The 27,752-nt window shown below is 38.5% G+C and overlaps 1 protein-coding gene across 1 annotated transcript; it reads left to right on the top strand.

Annotated features, from left to right (window-relative positions):
* TES (testin LIM domain protein) lies at positions 1-27,752 on the top strand. Its single transcript, XM_084206915.1, has 7 exons — positions 1-74; positions 10,874-10,959; positions 19,402-19,654; positions 20,836-21,171; positions 24,376-24,591; positions 25,105-25,263; positions 26,381-27,752. The coding sequence occupies exons 1-7, from the start codon at positions 48-50 to the stop codon at positions 26,570-26,572; spliced, it is 1,269 nt and encodes a 422-aa protein (XP_084063041.1). The 5' UTR covers positions 1-47; the 3' UTR covers positions 26,573-27,752.

Below are 27,752 nucleotides of genomic sequence, written 5' to 3'. Positions count from 1 at the left end.
CGGAGACTCCTCGGTGGGAGCTGCCTCACAGCCAGAGCCGCCCCGCCATGAACCTGGAGAATAAAGTGAAGAAGGTAAGGGGGGCTGCCCGCCGGGATGTCTGCCGCGCCCACCGCTCTCCGCTCTCTGGAGAGCGGCGGACCCGCCTCGGCGCTGCAGCCCCCGCGGGGGCTGCCCTGGGGTCGCCTCTCGGGTGCCGGGATCAGCCCTTCCCGGCGCTCCGCGCTTGCCGCCCGGGCCCCGTGGCAGGAGAGCCGTGTGCCGGGTAGCCCCGGTGCGCACACGGCTGGGCTGCCTCGCTGCTGCCGGCCGTAGGGAGTCGCCGCAGCTGGCGCCCCAGGTGCGGACGTACCCCTGTTCTGTCATGCAAATAAAACATGTGTTCGGTCCCCCCAATAAACCCCCGAGATCTGATAGTTGTTTTCATGTACGTGCGCTGTGTAGTAGTGTGACGCTTAAATTACAAGCAGCCAAGTCGCTGCTTGTGGTTATGTTAGTGATTGATTGGAGACCTGTGATGTGACTGACTCTTCACAAGTGCGTTATCAGCGGTCCAGTGGATTACCCCATTGAGCGAGAAGCTGGGCGTGATTTTTCTTCATTTTTAAAGGTTTATTGACTAGTTGTGTCAAACTGGCAAGAAATAAAAGGTAAGTAAAAGAAAGTGATAGGTAATCCAGTTGTATTGAATCTCTTTCCAAAACTAGCCATTTAAAACTTCCTATGTAAAGCTGACTTCACGTGGGATACTCCTATAAGTCTTTGCCTCTAGTTCTTTCACAAATTAAATGTAGTGCTAAAGCACTGACTTTTTTAAAATTAAAAACTTATTCATAGTATCTGTTTTGATACTATTTGATAAGGGGAAAAAGAGCTTTATATATGAACATGGGTTAAATCTATGCATAACCTTCATTGATATGTGGAAAGTAGTCTTTTGAAATGCATGTTGTATGAATGTGTGGGGGGTTTATTCCTGGATTGTTTTATTTCAAGGTAGCAACTTGTTTTAAAATATACATATGCACTTTTGTATACCTGTGTGCTTTTCCAGCTTGCAGGCTAGAAACTTGGGGGTGGAAGTAGTTGTGTAGTGTGGAAGGTTACCTGTTAGGGCTGAATCCTAGCAATGGGTGGCCTTGAGCTTGCTTCAAGTGATGTCACCATGTGATAGTGTCACTTGGGTGAGAATTCTGCTTTGGAGGAACTGCCTATCTCAACCCCCAGTCATTAGGCCATCAGCATATAGATGGGTGTAGCTAAGTACTATTGCTGTCTTTAGAAGCTGGTTGTGTGCACAGGGTTGTTCCCCTTCTGTTCTCCTTGAATGCAATGAAAGTAAGCTTCTTGAGTAGGTTTGCTTGTATTGTAAGCACAATTTAAAACTTAAACTTGATGGCATTACAGAGCTTGTTTGAGCTCCAGGAGATGAAAGACGCAAATTTGTGGAAGACAGAGCATCTAATTCAGAATTTATTTATCTAAAGAGAAAATAAATACGGGGTGTGAAATGACTGATAAAATTCTGCTGATAGTGGAGTCTTGGTTTGAGTGAAGTTGTAGTTGCTGAACATCTGCTTGAAAATACTCTGTAATTATTGGGTAGTTTTGTGTGTTTTAAATTTATTTGACTACTTTGCTAAATTTTGCTTGCTTATCTTCTTCATGAACTTTGAAGATTCCTGAAGACTTTTTCTGCTCAAATAGACACAAAAGGTAGTGCCACAAAAGAAACCAGCAAAGCTCTGTTTTATGAAAGTAATATTTCTATTCTGCACTGCTTTAGTGTTAATAGAGATGTCTATGATTTGAAAACCATCACATTTTCTCTGTTTCTACTAAATGTACATTCAGAAACTTGTGTCTGTTATTGTGCTGTCTCTCCTCTCTTGCTCACATCTTCTCATCTTCTTTCTCTTTGTAACTTGGATGAAGCTCATTTTCCAAGAGAACAGAAGAGGCTCTCTGAAAGTCCCTACAGGGAGAGCTGGGAAGCTTTACTAGCTACCAGTGAGTTCGGTACAAAATTCTTTTTTTTTTGACTACTAAAATTTATTCAATCAAAACTTCTTAAATTTTGTACACTGAATAGAATAACAGTTTCATGTCAACCCTGGAATAACTGTGTGTCTTCCTTTTCTGTCCTTTAATTCCAATTCTCAACCTGTTTGTTTTATTATCTTTTTGCATCTCTCTTTTTTGCCAACTTCCTTTTTTCTTGAAAGGGGGAAGAACATTCTGAGAAGTGTCCAGTCAAGATTATCAGAACCAGTGAGCTACTTGGCTTTTAGAAGAAACTTGTCCTGAGGTGGAGTTTCCTGTGTCAGTTTTTAGTCCAGCAGCAGTAATGGGCTGCTTTACCACAATGCGTGGTTCTCACCTGTCTTTATCTTGCACCCTGGAGCAAAATAGATCCAGTTCTCATACAAAATGTGCTTTATGTAACCTTTTATTTTGTAGTGACTTGTTGCCTGGCAAATAACCTGGTAAATATTATGGAGTGGTGAGTGGCTAATCTGCCTGTTGGGCAGGAATTTCCTAAAGCACTGTGCAGAAGAAAGCAGGAATTGTCATGTTGTCCCCAGATAAGAAATTCCATTGCATTTTTGAGCCCTTAGTTTAAATGTTGGCTATTCTGTAGCCCTGGTGTTCAGCAGAGCAGAAGGAAATGAATGCCTGTTGGAGCAGCATGTGGTGTGGAGGCTCAGACACTCAGCTGGTGCTGTAGAAAAGCTTCTCCCCCTACCCACAACTGCTAATTTATAACTGTACAGGGTAATATAATGGAATGTTTTCTGTTTCTGGGAAACCTGATAGATGAAGTTTCCAAGGTGACATTCTTAAGATTTCTCTAAGTGTCAGTAATCCATGAGTCCATTCTTCATTTTTAGGTTCTGTATTGTCTGTTTGGAAAGCTACTACATACATTTATATCTACATGTCTAGGTTTGTGTGAAGAAAAAAACTCAGAGAAAGTCTGTTTACGTTTACATTGCTGATATTAGGTTCAATGGGGTTTTTTCCTCCAAATGTAGCAGTTCTATCACTGTCTGATTGGAATTGCTTCCCTCCAGTACAAGACCACTAGGAGTCCAACAATGTATGTGTTCTTCAGCAGGAAGAACTGCTGCCCCACCTGCCACAATTTCTAACCCATCCTTTCAGCAGTGATACCTTATGTACTTTCTGTCTTGTGACAGAAAAGCAGCAGTCCTGTTTAACTTCCTTCCTAAGGAATCTTAAGGGCACAGTTACTTTGGCTCAGACTTTTAATTTAGCTTCTGTTGTGTTTCTTTCATGTGTTGTAAAACTCATTTTGCTGTCTTAATAAGTGGCCAAAGGAACTAGTACTACTGCGTAGCCAGATGTCTCACTTGGTCTGAATCTGGGGCTCTGGACAGCCACAGCCTGTCAGAAACAGAAATTTCAGCATGAACTTTCTGCACTGAGCAATATATATGCAGAACCTATGCAAATGTGTGGTCATGTAAATTTTGTAGTCAGTTCCCCATGCGTTTTAGAGCTATTAAGTAACTGGCAAACATCTAGGCAGTGAATAGTGTCTTTTTTGGCTGCCTTGTGAATACTAAGTCTAAGGCTTTCCTGGTCTGTTACAATTTTCCTTTTGTATTTAGGGGGAACTGTACAGTTTTCTCCTTTTTCTCAGGGGGAATTAGATTTGCTCTTGCATTTGAGGATCATGAAGATAGTGTTTGTATAAAGCGATTGCACAACAGAGCTGAAGGGTAAGAACAGGAGAGGAGCTCCAGCTTGAAAAGTACTTGTGCAAAAAACAGACCACTGTTTCTCCCAGATACAATATATGCTGTGTTCTCAAGCCTTGCTTTGAGGCTATAGGGAACATAAAGATTTAGTGCTTTGTGTTGAATACTCTAGCAGAACTTTGTTCTAACAGCCTGGATTCCTGCCCTGTCTGCCACCTCTGTGAACTTGGTAAAATGAATCAGTAGGTCACGGTCCTGCTTTTCAGCCGTGCTGGCGGCACAGTCTCATGCTTCACTAGAGAAAATAAGAATCTGGCACTGAGTCTGTTCTGTATAAACTTTCACTGTCTGATACTTGCTTTATAAAAAGAACTTTGCTTGCAGTGGAGAAGGGGCAGGAAATTTGGGGAGAAGAGGTGCAACTTCTCTAATGTGGAATTTGTGTGTGGTTATTTTTTAATGGCGTGAGACTCAGTTTGTTCTGTTACAATAGGAAAACCAAACACTGAGTATTTTAGACATTGCTAAGTCAACAAGTGTAATGATCTTTGATAAATGAATGGTGAATAAAGTATGTATAGGAGCAAAGTCAACTTTTCTCTGTTTTGCAAAGCACAATTTAGTAATATCTGCTGGGCTGCACTTCCTGTTGAGGTCACTGTTTGTTTTGGTGTTACTGCTATGGAAACCCATTATAGTAGATCTTTTTTGCTGTTTCATATGTGTAGTAAGATCAAGGAAATGTACTTTTATTCAGAGGCAAGTTTTGCCTGAAAGTGGAAGAATGAAAACATTTGTATAGATATGAGAAGAACTACTTCAGTTTTGTTCACAAGCTAAGTAACTGCTTCCTGCATATGCTGTGGGTTTTTTTTTTTATGTGAATAATTTTTTGGAACACCTGTCTGAATCTATGCCTCTAGGTTTCTTTTTTTTGTCCAGCATCCCTGGAAAGCAGCTTGGCAAATATGGCACAGCTGAAGTAAACTTTTTGACTCTTACTTATTTTTTCCCATGGCAAAAGTACTCCCCAGGTGTCTGACTATAAAATATCATGAAATGCCTGAATAACAAGTCAAGAAATTCTTTGAATGCAGGACTGCATGACTTTTAAGATCATATGAAAGTTTCTTCGATAGGGTATAATTATAAACCAAGTATTTTGCAGCAAGGGGGAAATTTAACTTACTTTGAGTTACAGTATTCTGTCATAAAAGTAACAAAGGTCTGATTCTGCAGTTGTTCCTGGAAAAAAAGAAAGAAATGTTTCTATTTTTCTTTAAGTAAGTAATAGTAATGGTGAGTAGCAATTTTGAATGAAATTTTATTGGTAAAAGTTGCTTAAAAATAATACTTTTTTTACTTCAAGGAAGTATACTGAACATGTCATGCAAATTACTGTCTTCTTCCTAGCAGATACAAAGTTTACAGTTATGAGTGTGTAGATTTAAATATCTATAATGTAGTATGTTTTAAAATTGTATTTTGCAATCTAAATAGATATGCATGTTTTATTTATATGTAGCTAATACTTAAGTGTATTGGTTGTGTGTATATATATATATATACACACATACATGGTTTTTGATAGGGATGTATATGTACAAACCCCCCATATATATAGTTTTTGCTGATGACCAAAGTTGGTGGGGTTCTTTTAGGTCCTGGAGACCTTCAAGAAGAGCAGAGCTCTTAAGATGAAAGCATGTCACACCTGTTACCTAGCATCTCAAACTTGGTCAAATGAACAGATTAAAGGAGTTAGGAGGCTTCTGTCATGACATTTCCAGAATACACCAGATCTAACTGTACTCCAGTACTCCTGGTGTATGTGTTTCTGGTTTTGTTGGGGAATTTTTTATTGTTTTTAAAGTCTGCCTAACTCTTTATTTGTGCCTTGTTTTCAGTCTGAGGTTGTCTAGCTACAGCTTTTAAAAACAGAAAAAAAGCATGCACTTTCCTGCATGACTAAAGCTCCTAAAAATGAATGCGTAGGTTTCCAGGTCTGCTTCTCAAAACCTAATGTTAGAGGACACAACTGGGTAAGAGTGCTGATGTCAAAACAAAATACATGGAGTATTGTAAAAATGCCTCTGCAGTTCTAGATGATGGATGGTGTTGTATTGGAGGTTTACAGATTGTGTTATTGTGTGTGTCAGCTGCATTCAAACTTAGTGAGTGTAATGCTGGAATTGGTGAATAAACAACACTTGTTTTCTGTCCAGCTGAGCTATCTTTGGTAGCTGTTAGCCTTTTGAAGGTACACTATGTAGCAGTGTCTTAAATATTTAAATTCTGAACTATTTGATATTTAGTAGAAGATAGCACAATAAAATAAATTCCTGGGGCTTTGCTACTATCAGGCTACTGCAGCTCCTTGATTTATTCCTCTGCATGTCCAGATCATCTTCCAAGTATTTTTCTTGGATACAACCACTTTTTTTGGCATCCTTCTTTCTGTGCAAAATGGACTTCTGTACCCAGAGTTCCTAATTCCAGTCAACTTTGCCCAAATAAAAACAAATACTAAAAAAAACCCTAGGGTCACAGTTGCCATCAATTTTAATAGATATTTTAAAAACAAATATAAAGTGATTTGTGGGATACTGCTCTTTGTTACAGATCTGAAATTTTTTTCCTTCTCATACAGTGTCTGTCAAAGTTTTTTAAGAGCATTGTCCAGATATTCATGTCTTTTGTAGTGTTTTTTTCTTTTATAATTTTGGAATCATAAGAAGTATCATTACTCTTCTGTTTTTAAAGTTTAAATGCTGTAACCTATTTTAATTTTCCATTTGTTGTGTTTCCCTGCTAGAGAAGACTTTGGATAGTACAGAACATAGTGATATAAGATCAGATCTCAGCAACAGAGCATGCACAGCAGTGAGATTTCTTAGGTTTTTGGGGGTTTGTCAGGCACTTTCAAAGAAGAGAAGGACAAAAGCACATTAAGATGTACCAGAAATCTCTTGTTCTCTACAAGTGCTTTCAACTCAAACCTCCAAATAGATCAATAGTTAACTATTCTTCAAACCAGAACATTCCTAGAATTTTATGGTAAATCTAAGAATAGCTTTAGCATGGATCACTTCAATTCTGTGCTTGGAGCACCTTCAAGCACAGGAGAAAGCTCTGCAAAAAGGATAGTGAAGAGGATTTAGTTCTGATCTGAGGCTCACTGTTAATTGTTGCAATCCATTAATGACAGCATTCTCACTGTATAGCCATGTCCTTTCAAATTTTGGAGGCATCTGTAATACTGGAAGGGTTTTTGATCTTTTGTAAAGGCTGAGTACAAGTATTGTCTTACTGTCTGTGGCAGGGTGAAGCTCACCTGTCTGGTCATACAGGAGTCCTCTTGGAGTGAGGAAAGAAAAGCAGTTGGAGCCTGAGTTAATTCTGGGCTCATGGTGGCACTGAGGAGAAAAGGAATGTTCAACAAACTTAAGAATAAACCCTTCTGATAAGCCAGGTTTAAACTATTTCATAGGAACTGCTGTTTTGCTTACACTTCTGAACAAACTCTTAGACACTTGAATATGATCATTTGAGTTTTTAAGATGATAATAAGTTTCTGCGCATGACTCCCTCCTTACTGTAAAGTTAGCCAGCTTTTGTCACTAGATTCCAATGTGAACTGAAATGGGCAGTCTTTCACTAATTGTCACTTGACTGTAACCACTTAAAGCTTTTTGCCCTTGGATACTATGTAATCCTGAAAGCAGCATGCAATGGATGATCTCAATCATAGTATCTTCTGTACTCAGGCTGTTTAAATCAGTACTGGGTGTTTTGGTAATACCAGATGGGTTTGGTTAGCTTTTGCTGTAAAATGAAAATTAATGGTGGTAGACAGACAGGAACCTTCTTCTGGCAGCATTCAGCTGACTTGTCTGTGCCATTTCTTCCATAACTCCATTTATGGGGAAAATGGGTTCCCTGCTGTTCCAGACATGCATTACCTCTCCAGTGCTCAGCCTGCTCTGTATCTCTGGGTGTTTCTGCTTGGAGCTGGCCATGTTCTGCAGAAGACATGGAGATAGATATGGATAGCTCTAAAGAAGCACCACACTGAAGTTTTAGGCTTTCTGAATTTCCTAAACTACTGCTGAATTAGCTGCTGAACTAAAAAATAATTTCTGAGGCTGATGCTATCTTACAGCTGAAGGATGCCCTGTTACAGGACTCTGGAGAAATATGTGTAATGCACTGACTTGTGCATAACAATAGCCTGCAGTGCTTTTGAGTTTGGTTTACATCTTAATTTTTGGCAAGCAGCCATATAGTTTCTCTGTCAGAACAAAGGCTGAGGCTGTGTGTGCATCTAGAATCACATCTAGATGGGTTTATAGTGTGCCTTTCAATCTTGAGCTAAACCTTTTCCATAAGGTGCCCAGACATTGTATATAGAAAGGTAATTCCCTTCTTTCCGTTTCACAGCAAATTGAAAAACCTGTTTCAAAACAAGTCTCTCTCATTTGCTAATTCAACTCATTTGTCTTGAACTGCACAAGCATTTACATAATGGTGTGCTCTTTATTTCTGGGGAAGGAATATAGAATGCTGTATTTCTAAAGAAATCTGCACTAAGACTGCTGGCTGTGAAAGTGCGAGTAGGCTGGCTGGTTGTTGTCCCTGTAGTCTGGAGAGAGTATATTCTGGGTGGAGCATTTAGATAGCACATATTTCCTCCCCTTAATTTGTTTCTGAGGAGGTTTTTTTTTTAGCATAAAAAGACCCTTAAATGTTAGGAGGCTTGGAAATGATAGTTAAAATGGTTTTTGCAATTTTTTTTTTTTGTATTTCTTACTTGAATTTCAGATGCTGCTTTGGAAATTCTTGAAATGCCAAGTTTATTTCTCAGTATAACTGAGAAAAAACTGTATAACTGTTGTCACTGTTACAAGTGATCCTATGTTTCTAAATCTTCTAATTGCAGTACTAATGAGTTTATGATAATTTCCCTTTCTTCTCATTCCACTCTTTTTGAAGGAAGTGAGAGCCTGAGCATAAAGAAGTAATGCCAGTTTGTAACTGAAGTAGCAGCAAGAGAGAATGGGTTAATGTTGTCATTTTTTGGGGGGAGATCAGGGTTTTGGGGGGAGTTTTGTTTGTTTATTAGGGCAGTGCAATCATATTTTAACAACTTTTTCGAGAGGATGACTTTAAAAACAGGAGAAACAACACCAAATGAAAAACAGCCTGACTCTCCCTGCTCCCCATACCCCCACCTCCCCCCCCCAAAAAAAAAAGTTGTTTTGTGTTGCTTTAGCTTCCTTTTTCCCCTTTAGAAAACATCCTGGCCAACATCTTATTCTCTTTGAGTGTGAATTGGGAAGAGTGCTCAGGTTTTTTGTGAACTCTGGTATGTGTGTATATATGGGAGATCTCTGGATTCCAGTTGAGGAGAGTTGTATAAATGCTCATCTTCAGTGAAGATGAACTTTTATTAACCAGTTAGCTTATCAAAAGTGTAGCTGATGGAGAACCTAATCTTCAAAGTTATGCTTATTTTACATATCTACTGGTAGGTTTCAAGTTAGTACCTCGTGTGAACTCCATGAGCCCTTAGGTTGATGAAGATGTCACTAAGGTCACAGCCAGCTTGTATTTCATCTTCCAGATACAAAAAAAATAATGTCATATCCTTCTGTCCATCCATGCAGTAGCTTAATAGCTGGAAGAAATAATGTCATATCCTTCTGTCCATCCATGCAGTAGCTTAATAGCTGCTGACATACCTCCTTCTTCTAAATAGATCAGGATCTTCAGGGTAGTTTTCTTCAGGGATGTCTGATGATTGCTGAGGCAGTGATCCTTTTAATTACAAAGTAACTGAAAACATAGTATTCCCTGCATTACCACGTGTTCTGTATTAAACAATTGGTTTGTGAATAATCTGTTCTTTATTTTGGACAGAGACCATGTTGAAAAGTTGACCTGGTTTATATCCTTGTACATAGAACAACAGTAGTATGATTTCTCTCAGTAAATGGCAAAATTAATAATAAAACTCTAACACCACACGTAATTAACTTTGGCATTGTGTGGTTGCCAGAACTAAAGTTAATACTAGAACTTGTCAGTTCTAGCTCAGTTTCCATTCATAAAAGCTAAACTGCAGGTGAGCTGTTTCTGCCTACAGCTAGTTGGGAGCACTCCTACTGTGTGGGGTGAGGGGATGGGTTCCTCTCTGCCTGTTGGGCATGAGCCTGCATACCCAGCTGTGGCCACACTTCCATGATCCTTCATCTTTCTGATCTGAGAGCAGTGTTCCTCAAAGGTTTAAAGTGCTGGAGTGAGATGCTTTAATTTTACTGTGTTATATGAATGCATATGTTATTGTGCTTCTTATTTATCAGCTCAAACTTACAGGTGGCTGTTACTTGGTTAAATTGCTGATATGTTGATATATTGTGTGAATACTTTTACTCTGCACTGTTGTCTGTATTCTCTAATATTTCTTCTGCGCTGTGAATCGGTCATCCATCCTTTTGGAAACCCTTTACATATCCCTTCTGGTCATTGAGTTTACTAACTGTGCTGTTTCTCTTTCACCTCAGAAAGTCAGCTGATATGAGTCCAGCTGAAATGTAATTGTAAGAGGTAGATGCTACTCTCAGTCACTATCAGAGTAGCCTCAAATATACTTGGAAATATTAGACAAACCACTTAGTTGTTTCCTTTATTCAGGATTAGTGCAAATAAATCTGGGGTCTGTTTATTTCTTGGTTTCCGGTATTTTGCCAAGTTAAATACTGTAAATCACTTTGTCCAGATAGCTGGATTAAATGTCTTTTGACTTGAGGTCTTCTGGCCTCACTTACTCTGATTTCACAGCCTTAGACCTAAGGAAATGCTGCCAAGAATCTGCTTCTTCTCTTGTGTGAAGTTGGTAGAACAAAAAAAGTACTAAGGCTACCTCTGCCTGCTTAGCGCAATCCTGTATAGAGGCTTGTGTGACCACTGCTACTTCTATAGATACAGTAGGAGGGTGAGTGCACCCCAAATGCTGTCCTTATGTCAGCTTAGTCAAATGCTTAATCTTTTGGCTTTAGCTGTTGATTGCAGATTATAAAGACATCAGTAAGATCATTCATGCACCATAATACTTGAAGCTGACTGTAGTCATCTTCTTCTGTATACAGATGGGCTTGGGCCATGAGGAAGGATTTGGTGCCCCCTGCCTAAAATGCAAGGAAAAGTGCGGAGGATTTGAGCTTCATTACTGGAGGTAAGTGACACCAAATGTATCCTGAGCTGTGACTCAGCACTGCAAACCTTGACATATATATGCAAATGTCTAAGTAACCATTTTTTTTCTCTCTGTTTAACTGTTAAGATGTTTTTTAAAAAGCTGACACGGTCCAGGGCCAGAAATTCTCAGATGCATTACAACAGAGTATCTAATCACTTGTGAACATGCATTTTATCCGCCCTGAAGTGAATGGTAGTACTTCTACTGCAGCATTTGCTTCAGCTGACTAAACAATTGCAGTAGATTTGTAAAAATATGTCTAGCCTTACTGTAAGAGACATGACAGAGAAGAAGTGTGTTTTATTTCTGTAATAAAATGCTTTTTCAACTCCTGACCAAATACGTAAGCTTTGATCTGAGATGCTATGTAAAATTACTTTTGAAAATATTTGAAACTTTGTACACACCTACAACTTATTTAGATGGGGAGGAGGTGTCACTTGTGTGCGTCACATAAATTCAAATAAGTTAGATAATAGTGAGTCTTGGATGGTGTACTGTTCCTAAATCAGTGAGTTGATGATAGCAGTAAATAGTCTGTCATTACTTTTGCAGAAATGTTCTATTTCATTAAAGCCTTTCTTGCTTCAGTGAAACAAGATGTATATATGTATATTCATGCACTCATAATACTGGGCATGCTCTAAGATACAGCTTAGTAATTCTGATTTTTTTTAAGCAAAAATGTCCCTCTCAAAGAGAAAAGCCTGAAAAGAACAGAAAAATAGCTGTCAATAGTACTAGCACATGCTATCAATGAAAATTAATGCATTTAACCAATGCTTACTAGCTAGAGTGAAAGCATTTGCAGTAGAATTTAGTTTTGTCCTATAAGGTAGCCTTTGTATGCCAGCCATAGTGACATCAGGTGCTGATAAGGCCTAGTGTTACAAGTTGATACATAATCAAGAAGCTATATTCTTATCTGTAATATGTAGCTATAGAAACAACTTACAAATAATGACACAAATCAAGAAGTGTTTATGCACTATTAGGTAAATGTGGTCCTCTAAAGATAAAAGAAATAATTTATGGAAGGACTTTTTCAATATCCATTGCATCACTGAGGGATTGTCTGTAGAAGTAATAGTAAAATAAAACAAAATTACTGTAAGTAATGCACTAAAAGAGAATTTTAAAAATTGCAACAGTTAATAGTGTTTATCCATTGTTAGATGAGAAATTGTTTTACTTTCTACTGAAAGCTCTTTTGTTTGTATTCGCCATGCCAGATGGCAAAATTCTGGGGAGGAAAAAGTCCAGTTAACTTTCTTTTTTTTTTTTTTTAACTTAGTTGCCAATATTACACCTTGTAATTGCTAGGTTATTCTATAACATGAAATAATTTGGAATAAAAAGAAATAAAATGGCTAAAGTGGTTTATTTACATCATAGTATGATTGCAAAGTTAAAAGGTGTCTGCTTCTGTGTGGGTATTTGGGGTTTTTTGCCTGTGTTTTTCTTCATCCATATTGCACTGTCTTCCTATGGTTAGGACTCATTGTGCCAGGTCCTGAAAACATAACTCATCAAAACACTGTCTCTCCTAGAAAAGTAAGAGTTTGTAGACAGCAGTGGATTAAAGAGCAAGTAATGAAAAAGATGTAAAAACAGTGACTATTTAGGTAAGATTTAATTTGGAAATTGAGTCCATATAGGATAGTCCAGATAAATAAGGTGGCTGGAAGTAGTCTGAGAAGCCTCATCTAAGTGTCAGACAAATGTGGCACATACCTCTGAATCACTCAAAAAGTTAGCAATTGAGAGAATTCAAGAATGGGCTGGAAAATAGCTGTTTCTCCAGCAGAGGTGCTACTGGGGACAGTAAGAGTGTGAATCTGAAATCTTAATTCAGTTCTGTGTAAATAGTTTTCAAAGGGAAAAATATATTAATATATTCTTTGCATGATGCATGTATTCTTTAGTCCATCACTTAAATGGAACACATTGCACCCCAAATATCTGTTTACTTAGTTGCTAACCTTTAAATCTGAAACTCTGTTTTAAGTAGGAACAAACTGTAGCACAAGGGGACAGAATATTTTTATAACATGAATAATCAAAATCAGTTCGAGTTTACCCACTTATTAATTGCTACTTGTTTGTAAAAGACAAGTGTTGAAGTAAGAATTGTAGTTAAAGTTACACATTGGGAGAGTAACTGGGGGTAGGGATTTACCCTGGTCAGCAGCCAAACACCGATATAGCTGCTCACTCCCTGTCCCAGACATCAGAATGGGAGACAAAAAAGGGGAAACAAAAGCAAGGTGACTCATGGGTTGACATAATCAGTTTAATAGTTGAAGTGGTGGTGAGCAAATGCTGCAAAGGGAATCACTGGCCATTTCCCACCAGCACACTGATGCCCAGCCAGTCTCCAAGCTGTAACTACTTAAGAAGTCAGAAACCCTGACTTCATCCTTTATTTCTGATTTATCATGATGTTATAGAGCATTTAAACCCCACTGACCAATTTGAGTCAGATCTGCCCCTTCCCAGCTTCTCTACTTGCTGAGGTGGGGTGGGGGCAGAGTTCAAAAATGGCAAAGCCTTGACTTTGGGACAGAAGTGCCCAGTACTAGCAAGTCCTATCAAGGCTGTTTTAGCTAGAACCCCAAAGCACAGCTCTGTAAGGGCATTATGAAGACAGTGACCTCCATAGGGGCCAGGTGCAGCCCAGCAAGCCGGGCAGTAGCAGCAGCCTGTGCCGGGTGTGGTTCTGCTGCGGGCTGTGCAAGGCTGACACTGCCCTCTCCTGGGGGCAGCCGAGGAGCTTCAGCACATCGCATAGCTCTTGGCCTGATACATGAAAATGCTGTTCCTCAAGAAGCCAACATGTAATTTATTTTTGTACTTCCATACAAAGGACCCTCAATTTTCCCTCTGGGGAGTCAGATTGTAAAGTGCACAAAAAACCTAAGTGTACCTATCGAGTAGCAGGGCTTTACAAGGAAATACTGCACCCTTCTTCTCTATACTGGAAGTATTTGGAATATATCTCTGCTGGGGTGGAACATGCTGTTTTAAGACATTTGTGCTGTAAATCTTGACATGCTGTATGGGCAGGTTTTATAGGTGCAGAACTATAAATAGAAGCTAGTATAGAAATGGTGGTAAACCAAGCCTTTAGTAAAATTTATTCCTAGATTTTGAAATTCTGATAGCCTCAGTGTTGTGAGCTGAATACAAAATGAGTAAAATTAGAGATGTGGTCTACAATGGTAGTTGAATGGTTAACAATTGCCTGGTTTATCATAGTGTGTTAATAGCTTTTGCTTTTAAAATTGTCATCAGAATCATGTTTCTTTCCAAGTGTAACAGCAGCAGAAGGTGAAGAAGACTTTTTAATTTAGGTATTAGATTTATTTCAGGCTGAAAAACACCTCCCACACATGTCCAATGGGTCAGGCTGGATGTAAGAGATTGCTACTCAGTTAGTTACATTTGCTCTTTGGGAATGTATTTCCCACTAGAGGGAACTATGGGACTGGAGTAAGAAGTTGCTAAAAACAGGAGAAAACGTTTTGATTTATCTTGGTTGCATATATACCAGAAAGTGGTAACTGTCCCCTATGTGACTTCCCAAGATGTTAAAATAAACTTCTGAAAACAAGGCTCTTAAGCTTGGGAATGATCTTTTTCATCATGTGGCTTCTCTCCACAGATACACTATGTGGAAGGCAGGGAGAGCCCTAAGTTGGCTTTAAGATTTTCTGATACTACAGCTGGCAGGGAAGCATTGAGACACAGTTCAAAGCAATGGCAATTACTTATAGCTGCATTAATAGCAAGAACACATAACAGAAGGAATCATAAAATCAAAGACTTGAATGATGAACCAAAGTGCCTTCTCAGTAATTTCACTGATGATGCAAAGCTGGAGAAGTGACCAATACACCAGAGTCCTGTGCAGCCCTTCAGGATTTGACAGATTGGAGAGATGGGTGGAGGAGAGCAATCTGAAATGCAACAAAGGGAAATGCAGGGTCCTGCACTTGAGGAAGAATAATGCCATGCACCTGCACAGGCTGAAGGCTGACCTGCTAGAGAGCAGCTCTGTGGAGAAGGACCAGGGTATCCTGTGGAATGCAAGCTTTCCCTGAGCTACCAGTATGCCCTGAGGGCCAGTGGTGTCATGGGGTGCGTTCTGCACGTGGTGTGCTGTGTCCTATTCTGTCCTCCTCAGTACAAGAGAGACCTGAGGCTCCTGGAATGGGTTTGATGGAGGGCAGCAAAGATGATTAAGGGGCTGGAGCATCTCTCTCAAGAGGAAAGGCTGAGGAACCTGTTCAGCCTTGAGAAGTGAGGGGGCCTCATCAATGTCTATCAGTATCTCAAGTGAGGGTGTCAAAAGGATGCAGCCATGCTTGGCTTGGTGGTGGCAAGCAATAAGACAAAGGGCAATGTGCAGAAACTGTTGCACAGGAAATTCCACCTGAATATGAGGAAGAATGTCTTTACTGTGCAGGTGACCAAGCACTGGAACAGGTTGTCCAGAGAGGCTGTGGAGTCTCCCTCACTGAGATATTCAGACCATTTGGATTTGTGATCCTGTAATAGGAGGAGGTTGGTCGTTCTGCAGTGAGGGCAGAAGCCTCAGGACTTGCCAGGTCTTTGAGGATTTCCCTATGCTTACAGCTACTGTCTCCTGTCACTGGGAGCCAGCATAGAAAGGAACATGATCCATTTTACTTTTCCTCTCCATACACCAAAACATAGGCAATCAGTAGGATGATTTACATTTGATTTTAGAGAAGGAACTGGAAGTCTTTGATCCTTCATGTCAGTAGACATTCAGGACACAGGAATTTATTACTAGAGAGAATGGAATCTCCATACCTTTCTTCCTTGTTCTTTCTAACTACTGAAGACCTGCTAGCAAGGCATTATCTAATAGACCTGTCTATACAGTCATATGCAACTTTTCATTCCATAGATTTTGCAGTTTCCTCCCTATCTTCCATGTTTTGAGTAGGAAAAGCTTTTCAAATTGCTGAGACGGGGGGAGGGGAGGAGAGGGAACATTGCTCTGCTTTGCTGAGGTCCTGAGAGCTGTGAAGACGTAGGCAGGAGTCCCTAACACCTCCTTACTATATACTAGATACTCCAAAATATACAGTCAAGAAAATTGCCAGCCAGTCCATTCTAAAGAGAATCAGTTGGCCATATACCTTCTTCACAGGGGACAGTGAGTGACCAATGAGCAGGATTGTGCTGTGGCAACTAGTGAAAGAAGTTAGGACTAAATTGTGAACAGTACTATTCAGGAACAGTTACATATGTAAGTATCAACTAGATATCTTTTAGTGTTGGAAATTATTAAAGAGGAAAGATTAAAAATCAGAACAGGATACTTTTTTGCTCTGTTAGCAGCTGTATGGACATCTTCATGTGGCTGAGATCCAGGAGGGGAGCATTGGGGAGCATTGGAAATGGCAACAGCCTAGGGGATTTTCCTTCGATTTACTGAGATATGCTGACATCAGTTGTGACTCAGCATTGTCCACATTCTTTCTGTATTGTTTTGTCCTGTATTCAGAGGCATAATGGTACACAAGTTCTAATGCCAAGGCCACTATTACACTTGTAACATAGCCCCTGTAACAGCTTCTTGCAAACTTTTGGCAAAGAATTATTCACTTAATTTTGAATGAGCAAGGAAATGAGACTGAAATGTACGCAGTCAAATTCTTAATTTTAGTGGGTTCCTGGTGGGGAAGATTAGTGAGTACCTCATTATTTCAATGCAAGTATAAAGAACAGTAGTTCTATGCCAGTTTTCACAGTGAGTCCCAAAAAGGACCTAAGGACAAATTGTGTGCTTTCACTTCTTCGCCACTACTTCTTTATGAGGAAAGCAAAAAAAAAATCTCTCACAGATACTGCAGTCAGTGAAACATTAAGCCTTCAAGGTGGGACCAAGAATAATAATAGCAGCTGAGTCACAGTGTTCATCTAATGGAAAGTAGAAACAGGATTTCTAATCTGTTCTGAATTCTGAAGGAATACTGTTAGGAGAAAGATGTGCAATTTCATGATGTAACATGAGCAAAAATAAGGTGCTCTTGTGGCTTTTCCAGACCACGTGAAAGTCTTAGGATGAAATCCACCACAGCTTGTGGAGGGTGGTCTGGTCTCTCACTGCTGTCAGTGCTGCTTTACCGTGGTCGGATGCTGTTGGAGGGGGTAGAGTGCTCAGCCTGTGTCACGAGGCAGTTGTGGCCACACAGGCAATACAGCAGTATGAACTGTTCTTACTGTCTTGCAAGCAGAGCAGTTCTGAACAGCATGATTGTACTTCAGTTGTGGAAGTCTGTGCAGGGAGCCCAAGAATGTCTGGTCTTCACCAGTGTTATTAAATCACATCCTATCAAGACACAAGTCTAAAACTGGGGGTTGCTGTTGCTAAATATTAAGTTGCAAATAAAGTGTTTGGTGTCATTGTTTGGATGGACAGACTGCTTTAATTCCAGTGCATGCGTGCTTTGAGGCATAAAGCTGCATGGTGATCGTGATGTAAATCACTAAATCTGCAAAAAGCTAGGTCTGATTCTGTCACCTGGTACTAGATCTCAAAAAAGACTGAGAATTGGTAATAAGGTATAATCACATGCATGCCATAAAAGATGAGCAAAGTGAATATGAATTGCTTTATTAGTATATTAAATAGTCTCTAAGTATTAGCTATGTTAAGGACTTGTGTAGACAGATGTTGAAGATCTTGCAAAATTTTATGTTTCGAGTGCTTGAGATGCACAGTAAAGCTTTTAAGCTTAGTGGGAAATGCTAGCTCATGCTTGAATGTTTTGGTAAACTGCGAGATTGCAAAGTGATTAGTGTATAGTAGCTATTCAGGTAAGTATCAGCTTTGAAATTCTGCACATCTTTCCTGTTGTGGAAATGAGTTGGAAGCTGTCAGACAGTCTACATCTCAGTGATCTCTTTAGGTATTTGTGTTGCAAAGTGAAGTCACTTCTGCTTAACATTCTTATTTTGAATGAGTGGCTCATTTTTGAAGTTTAGGTATTTTTATTTGGAATGGGCTTTAAAACTTAAATTACCACAATGTTTGTTTTCTGTGTAACCAAATGACCAGTGTAGCATCCACCACCCATTGAAATGTTAGTACCCCACATCCTAAACTGGTGTCCATATAGAGAGCATATGTTTGGGGCTGGCTGAGTATCACTTCAGGTTGCCAATTAAAGGTCCTCCTTCCTTTCCCTTTACTTCAGGGGCTTGCTGTAGTCATGGCATGTTCTTGTTGTGTTCCTGTGACATATCTTACGGTACCTAACTTGCCTTCAAGACTGTATAAAACAAGATGCAGAACAATGTTAGAGTTTGATGAGTTTTGGCAGGCAGGGTTCAGAAGCATTTTCTGGTTTATGCTATTTGTTGTATGAAGGATAAATAATGGGCTAAAAGTGCTCATTCTTCTTCAAACTCTAGAGATCCAGAAGGTTGGTACGTTTTCTTAGTCTGTAATAAGAACCTTTAGTTAACATCTAGTTTCTCTGATTTCTGGCTGACTGCTTTGAACTGAAGTTCTGGAGACACTGTTAATAAATAATGAACTAGCTTGTCTAATCCTAGGTTCTGTTCATTATATGTGATCTGTTTAATTATGCTCAAGGTAACAAATTACTTTCTAATATTTGTTAGCCAAAGCAGTTGAAATATGTTGTATATGAAAGAATATAATTTATATCCAAGGAAGTAGATCTACTTCTACCTTTTAAGGCTGTTTTCTGTGAAAAGTCTCTCTACAGCATGTGCCAGAGTACCTCTGACTTGGTTCAGAGCTATTTTGAAAGGCTTTATCCATATAAGCCTTTAACTTTTCTTTCATCTTCTCTTTGAATTCTGTGCTTTGAACAGAACTTGGTGCAATTATACTTTTCACATGTCTATGTGCATTTTCTTCCTTTCTTGGAAATACTTGTTTCCAGGCGATAGCAACCCGGTGATAACCAAATATCATGCAAACAGTGAAATACATATGAAGAAAATTGTATAGTGTGTGTAACTTTGAATGTATGAAGAGCAGCTGAAAAACTAAAATCCCAAGCAAATGATTGCTGGGTGAATCATGTTGATGCATTATCTTATAATAAATCTGGTAGGTGACTGATAATGGATATGTATGTGTTTGTTCAGTACTGAGATGTAACTGAAGAAATGACATAGCTTCATATTAAAAATGCATTAGTGTAGTTGACTGATATCTGATAACAGTATCTGTAAATAAACAATGTAAATAATGCAACAGGACACATAAAGGAGGTGTTTGACCTATTGCAGAAAAAGTGTATATTTCCTAAAGAAAGCACTGAAAACAAAGGTTTGGGTTCCTGGTGATGTTACTACCCAGATGATGTGAGATTGTAATTTTGTTGCTGTTTCCTTGAATTTCAGGAAAATATGCCGCAACTGCAAATGTGGCCAGGAGGAGCATGATATCCCTTCAAGCAGTGAGGAAGATCGGAAAGTGGGGAAACTCTTAGAAGATACAAAATACACAACTCTCATTGCAAAGCTGAAGAATGATGGCAATCCCTTGTATAAACGCAATGTAATGATACTGACCAGCCCAGTGCCAGCCAAGAAGAACATAACCATTGATACTGTGACTTATGAGTGGGCTCCTCCTGTTCAGAATCAGACACTTGTAAGTCCAACTCACATTTTTTCATGTTCAAGTCAAGAGTTGGTGGGAGATAAAGTAGTAGAGCTTACTGGAAGGATAACTTTGCCTCTTCCTTTCTTCCTCCTCAAAACTGAAAATATGGTGCCTGTTTAATGAGTCTTGCATCTGTCATCCTGCTTTACGGATGTTTGTAGAAATTCTAAAAAACCTGGGGAGGTGAGGTCATTTTTAATACGTAGGATTAAGAGTTATCTACTAAGTTCCTGGAGTCCAGTTTCTGTAACCTGCTCTCTTTTTTTTTTTTTTTTTTTTTTCTTTTTTTTTCTTTTTTTTTTAATTTTTTTCTTTTTTTCTTTTTTTTTTTTTCTTTTTTTAATAAAGTTGAAACATTTGCATGGAGTGTAGGCTTAAAGGAAAAAAAAACCCCAATACCCAACACCACATCAATTTATATCATTGTTTAAACTTAAGGGGAACACTTAGTCTTGCTTATAGCTTTTACTGTATATGGCAAGAACAGGTCAGTGTTGACATCTAAAAGAGCAGCTCTCTTCCAGTATATTTTCAGCTGAAGTAGATGAGATGGTAGATAGCCTTCTGAGGATCTTGCTTCACTTTTCAAACTTTGATTACTAATTTATTGTACCAAAATGTTGTGCAATCCATGCTAGAATGACATCATCTCAAATTATTCCTTTTCATTGAATTAATCAAACCTTGTTCATCTAAGACTTACTTAACATTCAGTTACCAATTTGATTTTTAGTCTTGTCATTGCTTTATTTAAACTAGGGCTTTTTTTCCTCTTAATTTAGCTAGAGTTATTTCTTCAATGGGCTAAATGCCCTAGGCAGATTATTTCAGTTTCTACTTTTCTAAGACTCTACTCATGATCAGTATTCATAGATAGAGACAAGGTGCTGTGTAAATGTTATTTATTCAGAGAAGTAATAACTCTTTTCTGTATGTTGTAAAAGGCTTAAAAAGGAGTCTTTCTCTTACTCTGGGAAAAAGCCAATTAATGCATCTGCTGTATTTTATCTCCATTACTTTTTCAGGAGCTTAATGTTTATGGAAAAAAAATATGTTTTTGACAAATATGACTGTCGCTAAAAACAGTAGAGATTAGTTTAGTTGTGTTTGCTTATGAGAATGGGTGTGTAGTTGAAGTGCCATCTGATGTGTGATTCCTGCTGATTCAGGCTAAGCAGTACATGCAGATGTTACCCAAGGAGAAGCAGCCTGTGACTGGCTCGGAAGGCGCGCAGTACAGGAAGAAGCAGTTGGCAAAGCAGCTGCCTGCTCACGATCAGGATCCTTCCAAGTGCCACGAGCTTTCCCCCAGTGAAGTGAGGCATATGGAACAATTTGTGAAGAAGTACAAAAGAGAGGCACTTGGTGTAGGAGATATCAAGCTCCCTGGTGATGTGGAAGTGAGAGCTCCTGATGAGAACAACTTGAAAAATGGTGGTGACAGAGGTACCTCATCTGCTGTTGGAACAATGGAGAAGTTCCCACATCAGAAAGCATCCCAATATGTAAGTATAAGAAGGGAAAGGTAAAGCAAGAAGGTATATTGTCATCTGAGTGTTCTATTTGGTCATTTTAGCCCAACTAAATTGTTTGTTAATTTGGAATAGCAAAAATCTGGGGAGGGAAAGAAGAAGCTGGAAAGTGTTGTGAATGTCTGCATAGAGCCATGGTTTCTGACAGTATTTAATTCATTGCAGCAAATAACTTCCTAGGTGACACTTACATCCTCAGTGCAAAAACATGTTAGTTTGGAGATAGTATATTAGGGTGGCTTTTATAGAATAATAATCAAAAAGTTTGTGTTGTCTTAGGGACTAATTGTTACATTCTTCTCCTCTTGAAGAGTTAGTTTAATTTTAGAAGCTTGTTTTCTCCTCTATTTTGGAAGAGCACTGAAATTACCCACTTGACAAATTGTGTTTAAAGTGAAATTACATTAAGAAATAATAAAGTAACATGTCTCCATCATGTGTCCAACAAGTTGAACCTTTTTTGACTAGCCTTCTTTTCATATTCAGCTCCATTTTCTTATCAATTTTTTTCCTTTGGCCTCTAATTTCTCCTTGTAATAGCTCAACAAAAAACAAAGTATATAAAACTACACAGTTTCATTGATATTTCAAAAATTATATCCTTAATCAAGTATTTCTGACATGACTACTGCTGTGCATATCTCAACTGCCAATTACAAATTCAAAATAGGGATAGGATTACTGAAGGAACATGAAATCAGTTTAGTAGAGGTAGACATTACTTAGGAGTGTTGAAAGCTCTACTATAAGTTGATTTTTAGAAATGTTGCTATTGTGTGTATGAATATTTGCCTTCAGGTTGCTTACAGAAAATTAATATACAAGTTCTAGATGGAGAAAAAGGTTTGTTTAACATTGGTTGTAGAATTTGACTTTTGGTATTATTGGGGAGAGTGATGTGTTTTTTGTTGTTTTTTTCTGAACTGACAGTATATATGACTACTGGTGTGAAATATAAAATCAGCACTTAGGTTTTAGCTTTGGACATGGCCACTTACCCTAAAAACTTTCAAGCTGTGCCATTTGGTTACCTGTACCTATTTGCCTTTTTTTTTTTTTTTGTTACTGTTTTACCATGGCTTGATTAGGTTGCTGTCATTTTGTCTTATATCAGCCATTCCTGCTGGTTTACTTTAGTTTCACAGCAGCAATTCTTAACTTATCTCCTAAAGGAAGACCTACAGAAATGCACATCTTGCATTGTACCCTGCTGACCAACTGCCTTGGACTATAAGTCAATAGCAGGAGGCACTCTGTCCTCACGAGTAATTGTATCAGAAGGTGCTTTGTTTTTTGCATTGCACCTGTTTATTACTTCCCAACTTTTCTTACTCCAGTACCTGAGTATTCTTCCTGCAGTTTAAGCCAAGCATATATTATCACTGTGGGCTGTGATTTAGAAAGAGGCTTGTAGGTTCTTAATAACATAAGTGAACATTTGGGTTTCTTATCTCTTATTAGGTACTGACTTTACACTGGGTTAAATAATCAGGATTTAGATATGTTATTTTTAAGTATTTTGGTGGGGGGGGGGTGTCTTACTTTTGCAACGAGACTTTGTTTCAGGTGTATGATTTAGCATTATCTCAACAGCTTTTTAACAGTTCAGCATAAATTGATACAGAGGAGCTCTTAAATACTTAGCAAAAGAATGCCATCCATGTCTACACTTTTTTTATTGGTTCTGCATTTTTGCTCATCAGGTTTTCTTGTACGTTGTTTTTCAGACTGAGTTTGAAAGCTGTATTCCTGTAGCTGTGGTAAAAAGAATCTCCTGAAAAATTAATTTTCATTCTAGGAATAGACTGCACTTCTTTGAAACCTGATAAAAAATAAAAAAGCAAACCAAACAACACTAACAACCAGGTCACTATTAATGTAAATATACCTATAGTAATTGTCTCTGTGTTTACAAATACAAAGCTTTTTCACCCTGACTGAAAGCTAAATTAAAGAAGAATATGCTTAACATATTTTTCATCTGGTAAAGAAGGAAATTTCTATATACCTTTTAACCACCAAAGCTGGAGATGTTGTAAATGGTAGGCAAATGAATCACATTGCCTAGACTTGGGTCAAGGCAGCTACTTAACCTTTCAGTGGGCTTCTCTTGGAGTATGAGTTCTAAAGTAGAAAGGTCAGAAACCTTTCTATACATGTATATTTGAACTTTCCCTTTCATTAATTTCCCTACATTCTCCATTCTGTTTCTGTTCCAAGTTGTTCTTCTTCTTTTGGTGGCTTTCTTTTGAAATTGTCAGGCATCTGGGATCTGATCAATATGCCTTGTAGCCGAGGCATATTTTATTTTTATATGCACACAAAGCCATTTGTGGCTGATGTGAGTCACAGAGGAAAACCTTCCCAGGATGTTCAGCCCAGTCCACAGACCAGCTGGAGTGCAGGAAATGCCAAACTGGTGATTAAACTGTAGATAAAAAAATTTTGCTTCAGTAACATAAATCATCTGTGGTTTTTTACGTGATGGCACAACCCTCTCTGTAGGCAGGTATAGGGCAGAAGACTGATTGAGAAGTCTCTGGAACTATTTGTAGTGTAGCTGTGTATGTATGCTTTGTAGTTTATCCATAGTCACTCTCCCATCCTAAAATCATTAATCACAGACTGTTGGACAGCAGCCATGAGTGACTAGCATCCCTAGAACACAGCTTTAAACAGAATCAGTTTGAAATATTTACTAATTTTTTATTTTCCCCACCAGTGATGCAGATATGGCTTGCTCTTCTCATGACCTATAAGTACAGCCATTTCCTTGTCATGCATTCTAGTCATAGTTGGTTAGCTTGGATGGAGGATCATTATTCTGTCCTTGTTCCTAAGCATGTAAGGTTTACAGAGCATATCATGAAGTTTAATTGTCTGTTGTTTTCTTTAAACACTGGACTGCAATTGCAGAATGTGAATACAGCAAAGTACAACAATCCTTTTAAGGAGCACTAAGCTATGACAGTGGAATGTGCATCATCTTGAATGGCTTAGTTAAACCTAAACCATGGTAGAGGTATATCCTTAACCACTGCTGTCTACTCGTGGGATTAAACTAATGCTTTAATTTCAGTCTGGAAAGATGGAATTTATTAAACGTATTGATAGTATGTAATTTTTATAAATATAGCTCTCAAAGACTTAATTAACTTGGTAATAATCTCTTTCCAGTCCTGCTATCACTGCAAAATGAACATGAAGGAAGGTGACCCAGCTGTCTATGCCGAACGTGCTGGATATGACAAATTGTGGCATCCAGGTTGTTTCGTCTGTTGCACCTGCCGTGAACTTCTAGTAGACATGATCTATTTCTGGAAGAATGGTAACCTGTACTGTGGAAGACATTATTGTGATAGTGAAAGACCCCGCTGTGCTGGATGTGATGAGGTAAGAAATATCCTAGTCCTTTCTTCTAGCACAAAAGTTTGTTCCTCTGGTAAGTGTTTAGGAGTTTTACTAAAACGTTTCAGTGCAGGAAGATGTTATGCCTTCACCAGTATAGTTGATATTTTGGTTGCAAAGAACTGAAACCAATATGGACACTGCACACCCATAGTTTGCTTTGGGTTTGGTGATGATTTTGCAGAATCTCTAGGGACATAGTATGTGATATGTGAGGGCAAATTCTTCCAACAAATCACACTTATGCAGTTGTTTTCTTATCAGGAACACTAGGGGCCAAACTGACCCTGGCCAGCAGCAGGGAACAGCCCTCCTGGTGCCTCTGGTATCTGTGAGCTCTTGGGAGCAGCATGGAGGCTTTTGGGAAACAAACAGTGGTGGAACCACTGGGAGTTCCTTGCAAATCACAAAACATCCAGAGGCTAGGTTTATTAAAAGGTACACTGTTCAAATGAATGTGTTTGTTTACTTGTGCACTTGTTTATATCTTCCCTGTAGCTAATATTCAGCAATGAATATACTCTCGCAGAAGGGCAAAACTGGCATCTGAAACACTTCTGCTGTTTTGATTGTGATTGTGTTCTGGCTGGGATAACCTATATAACAGTGAATGACAAGCCAGTCTGCAAATCCTGCTACATGAAGAACCATGCTGTGGTAAGGTCCTTACAGATGTCTTGGTGTTGTGAAGGAAGGGAATATGAGTCTGTGGAGCTTCAAACTCTTAATTTTTCTCAATCTGGGAGTATGTGAAGAGTATAAATTGAATATTTAGGCTTGAGTCAGTCATCTTCTTCCCCTTCAGGAAAAAGAAACCAAAACCCAGAACTTCAGGCAGGCAAGTATTTTGTGACTTCATAAACTTGAACAAAAGCCACTGCTGGGGTGGAGGGGGGGAACCTGTTGGAAAAACACCTTTAACTTAGCCAGTGGTGAAGCAGGATTTGGTAACAGAAGGAGTAAGGTAGGTGAAGATGAGTGATGCTGCTAAATGTTTACTTCTCATCAGTTGTAGTTCATTGAGCCTGGTGGAAATCAACTTCAGCTGCTGCTAAAGGTCTGTAGTTAAATACTGCAATCTAGGTACTTTTGTTTTGTTTATTTCTAGCCACACGTGTTAAAAAGGAGAGTGATTGACAGGATAAAGCTAGAAGTTTGGAAAAGAATGGTAGTTCTCAGTTTGTGGTTATGCTGGAAACTAATCTGAGATAATGGTCCATTCATATCTGTAAGTTAGCTAGCTACTAGCTGGGGGCTCAGTCTGTGCACATAGGTGATTTCTATAGTGAATGAAGAAAAAAAAATGTTCATCTCTAGTTGGCAGTTTAAATTATAGTTTGTGAACAACCAGATTTTAAGATAAATTGCATTCAAGACTTTCTAATAACCCTTAATTATTTGGCATAACCACAGAGCTGTCAATGCACAGGAAGATTTGTAGCTAATGTCTTGAAGTATTTAGGTACTATATGAAGATCTGTGCCATTTGACATAACAGGTTTTTATGATTATTTGGGTAATGGGAAATCCTAACCATCATAACTGTCTAAGCTTAGTCCCAGCAGCAAATAACTTGCATGTTCATTTTATTATTCTGTGCCCTCAGCTGAATTCTAATCAAAACACTTCAAAAGCAAAGAAAAAAAATCAAAAGCTGGAGACTTCTTTTAACACCTGTCTCTCTCCTCCAAAAACATTTAAAAGTTCCAGGTTTTATTTCACTTGAAGAGAGCATATGTGTGCTTCATTTCAGTGTTGTTTTATTTCTCACCAGATCTGCCAAGGCTGTCACAATGCCATAGATCCAGAGGTTCAGCGTGTAACCTACAACAACTTCAACTGGCATGCAAAGCGGGAATGCTTCTTGTGCTCCTGTTGCAGCAAGTGTCTCATTGGCCAGAAGTTCATATCTGTGGAAGGGATGCTTTTCTGCTCAGTGGGATGTAAGGAAAAGATGATGTCCTAAAAGAAGACATGCACAAAACTAATCAAGTATTGCTGTGTTCCAAAGGCTCTTGCATTTCTACTGTAAAATATATAGTGTCAGGGCATTTAAAATTATTGAAAGTATTAAATAGCATTTCCCAAAGATTTTTTTTTTCTAATGTCTAAAGCTTCCTATGTAATCCTCATTTCTTAGCTATAATAATATTTTCTCTTTTGGAATACTGTTTCTGAGTCTTACTTCAAATTACTTCATATCACAGAAATGTAAGAAAAAATGTGTTACAAACTCTGTATATTCTAAGGGAGCTCTTCACTGTGAAGAATCTTTCTGCTGTATCTTGTCTATTGGAACAAGAAAATGTGAAAATGCTCCAATTTATCTTGTTTTATATGATAAATGTAACTCTTCCACCTCTGGTTTCACTAATTTATCATTTTTATAGTTTTTCTGCTTTCATCAAGCACTTTAGACAAAATGATCGGTTTTACTGCCATGTACAGCTTTGTTTTCCTGACTTCAAGTATGCAGGGAGAATGACACTTAAAAAAAAATTGCCTTTAATAATTTCTTTGGTTTTGACACATGGGTTCTTGGGGAATAGTGGCTTCTCATGTATAGTTTTGAAAGTAACTCCACCAGTAGAAAAATGTTGCCTCATGTTTCTTTTTTGCAACTGTTCATGCCTGGAAAAGCTTTAATTTTACAAACACTAATGTTATGTTATAGATTGGTGATGGGGGATGTTGGTGTTAGAAAATAAGAGCAGGTCTTGCTTAGATTAAAAAAAAATTGCCAGAAGTAGTGGGTGTCACTTTTAGCCTTTCAGAACTGGCTTCTGTTTTATATCATGAATGTTCCTAAGCTGTGCCTTCTATCAAGAGGGATGTGGCACATAGTACTGTATGCATTTCCAAGAATGTATTTCTGCAAATGGATCCTGCTTTTGATTTCTGAGTTCTAACCAAAGCATGAAGAAGTCTTTCCCAGAAAACTTGCAGTATTTGAGTGAAAAAATTCACAGCTGTGTTTAGCTTTGCTTACTAGATAAACCAAATGTGTAGCTCTTTCTTTTATTTAATAATTATAGACCTACAGTGAAGCATCTTAGATATCTTTGTGCCAAACACTGAATGGGGAGTCTTTGGCTTGAAAAAAATAATAAAATAATTAATTTTTAAAGAAAGTCTATGCAAGTCTT

The sequence above is a fragment of the Fringilla coelebs genome, assembly GCF_963513975.1.
Source record: "Fringilla coelebs genome assembly, chromosome: 5".
Lineage (NCBI taxonomy): Eukaryota > Metazoa > Chordata > Aves > Passeriformes > Fringillidae > Fringilla > Fringilla coelebs.
Note: the sequence above shows the minus strand (reverse complement) of the source record. Positions and strands in the feature narration are given on the sequence as shown.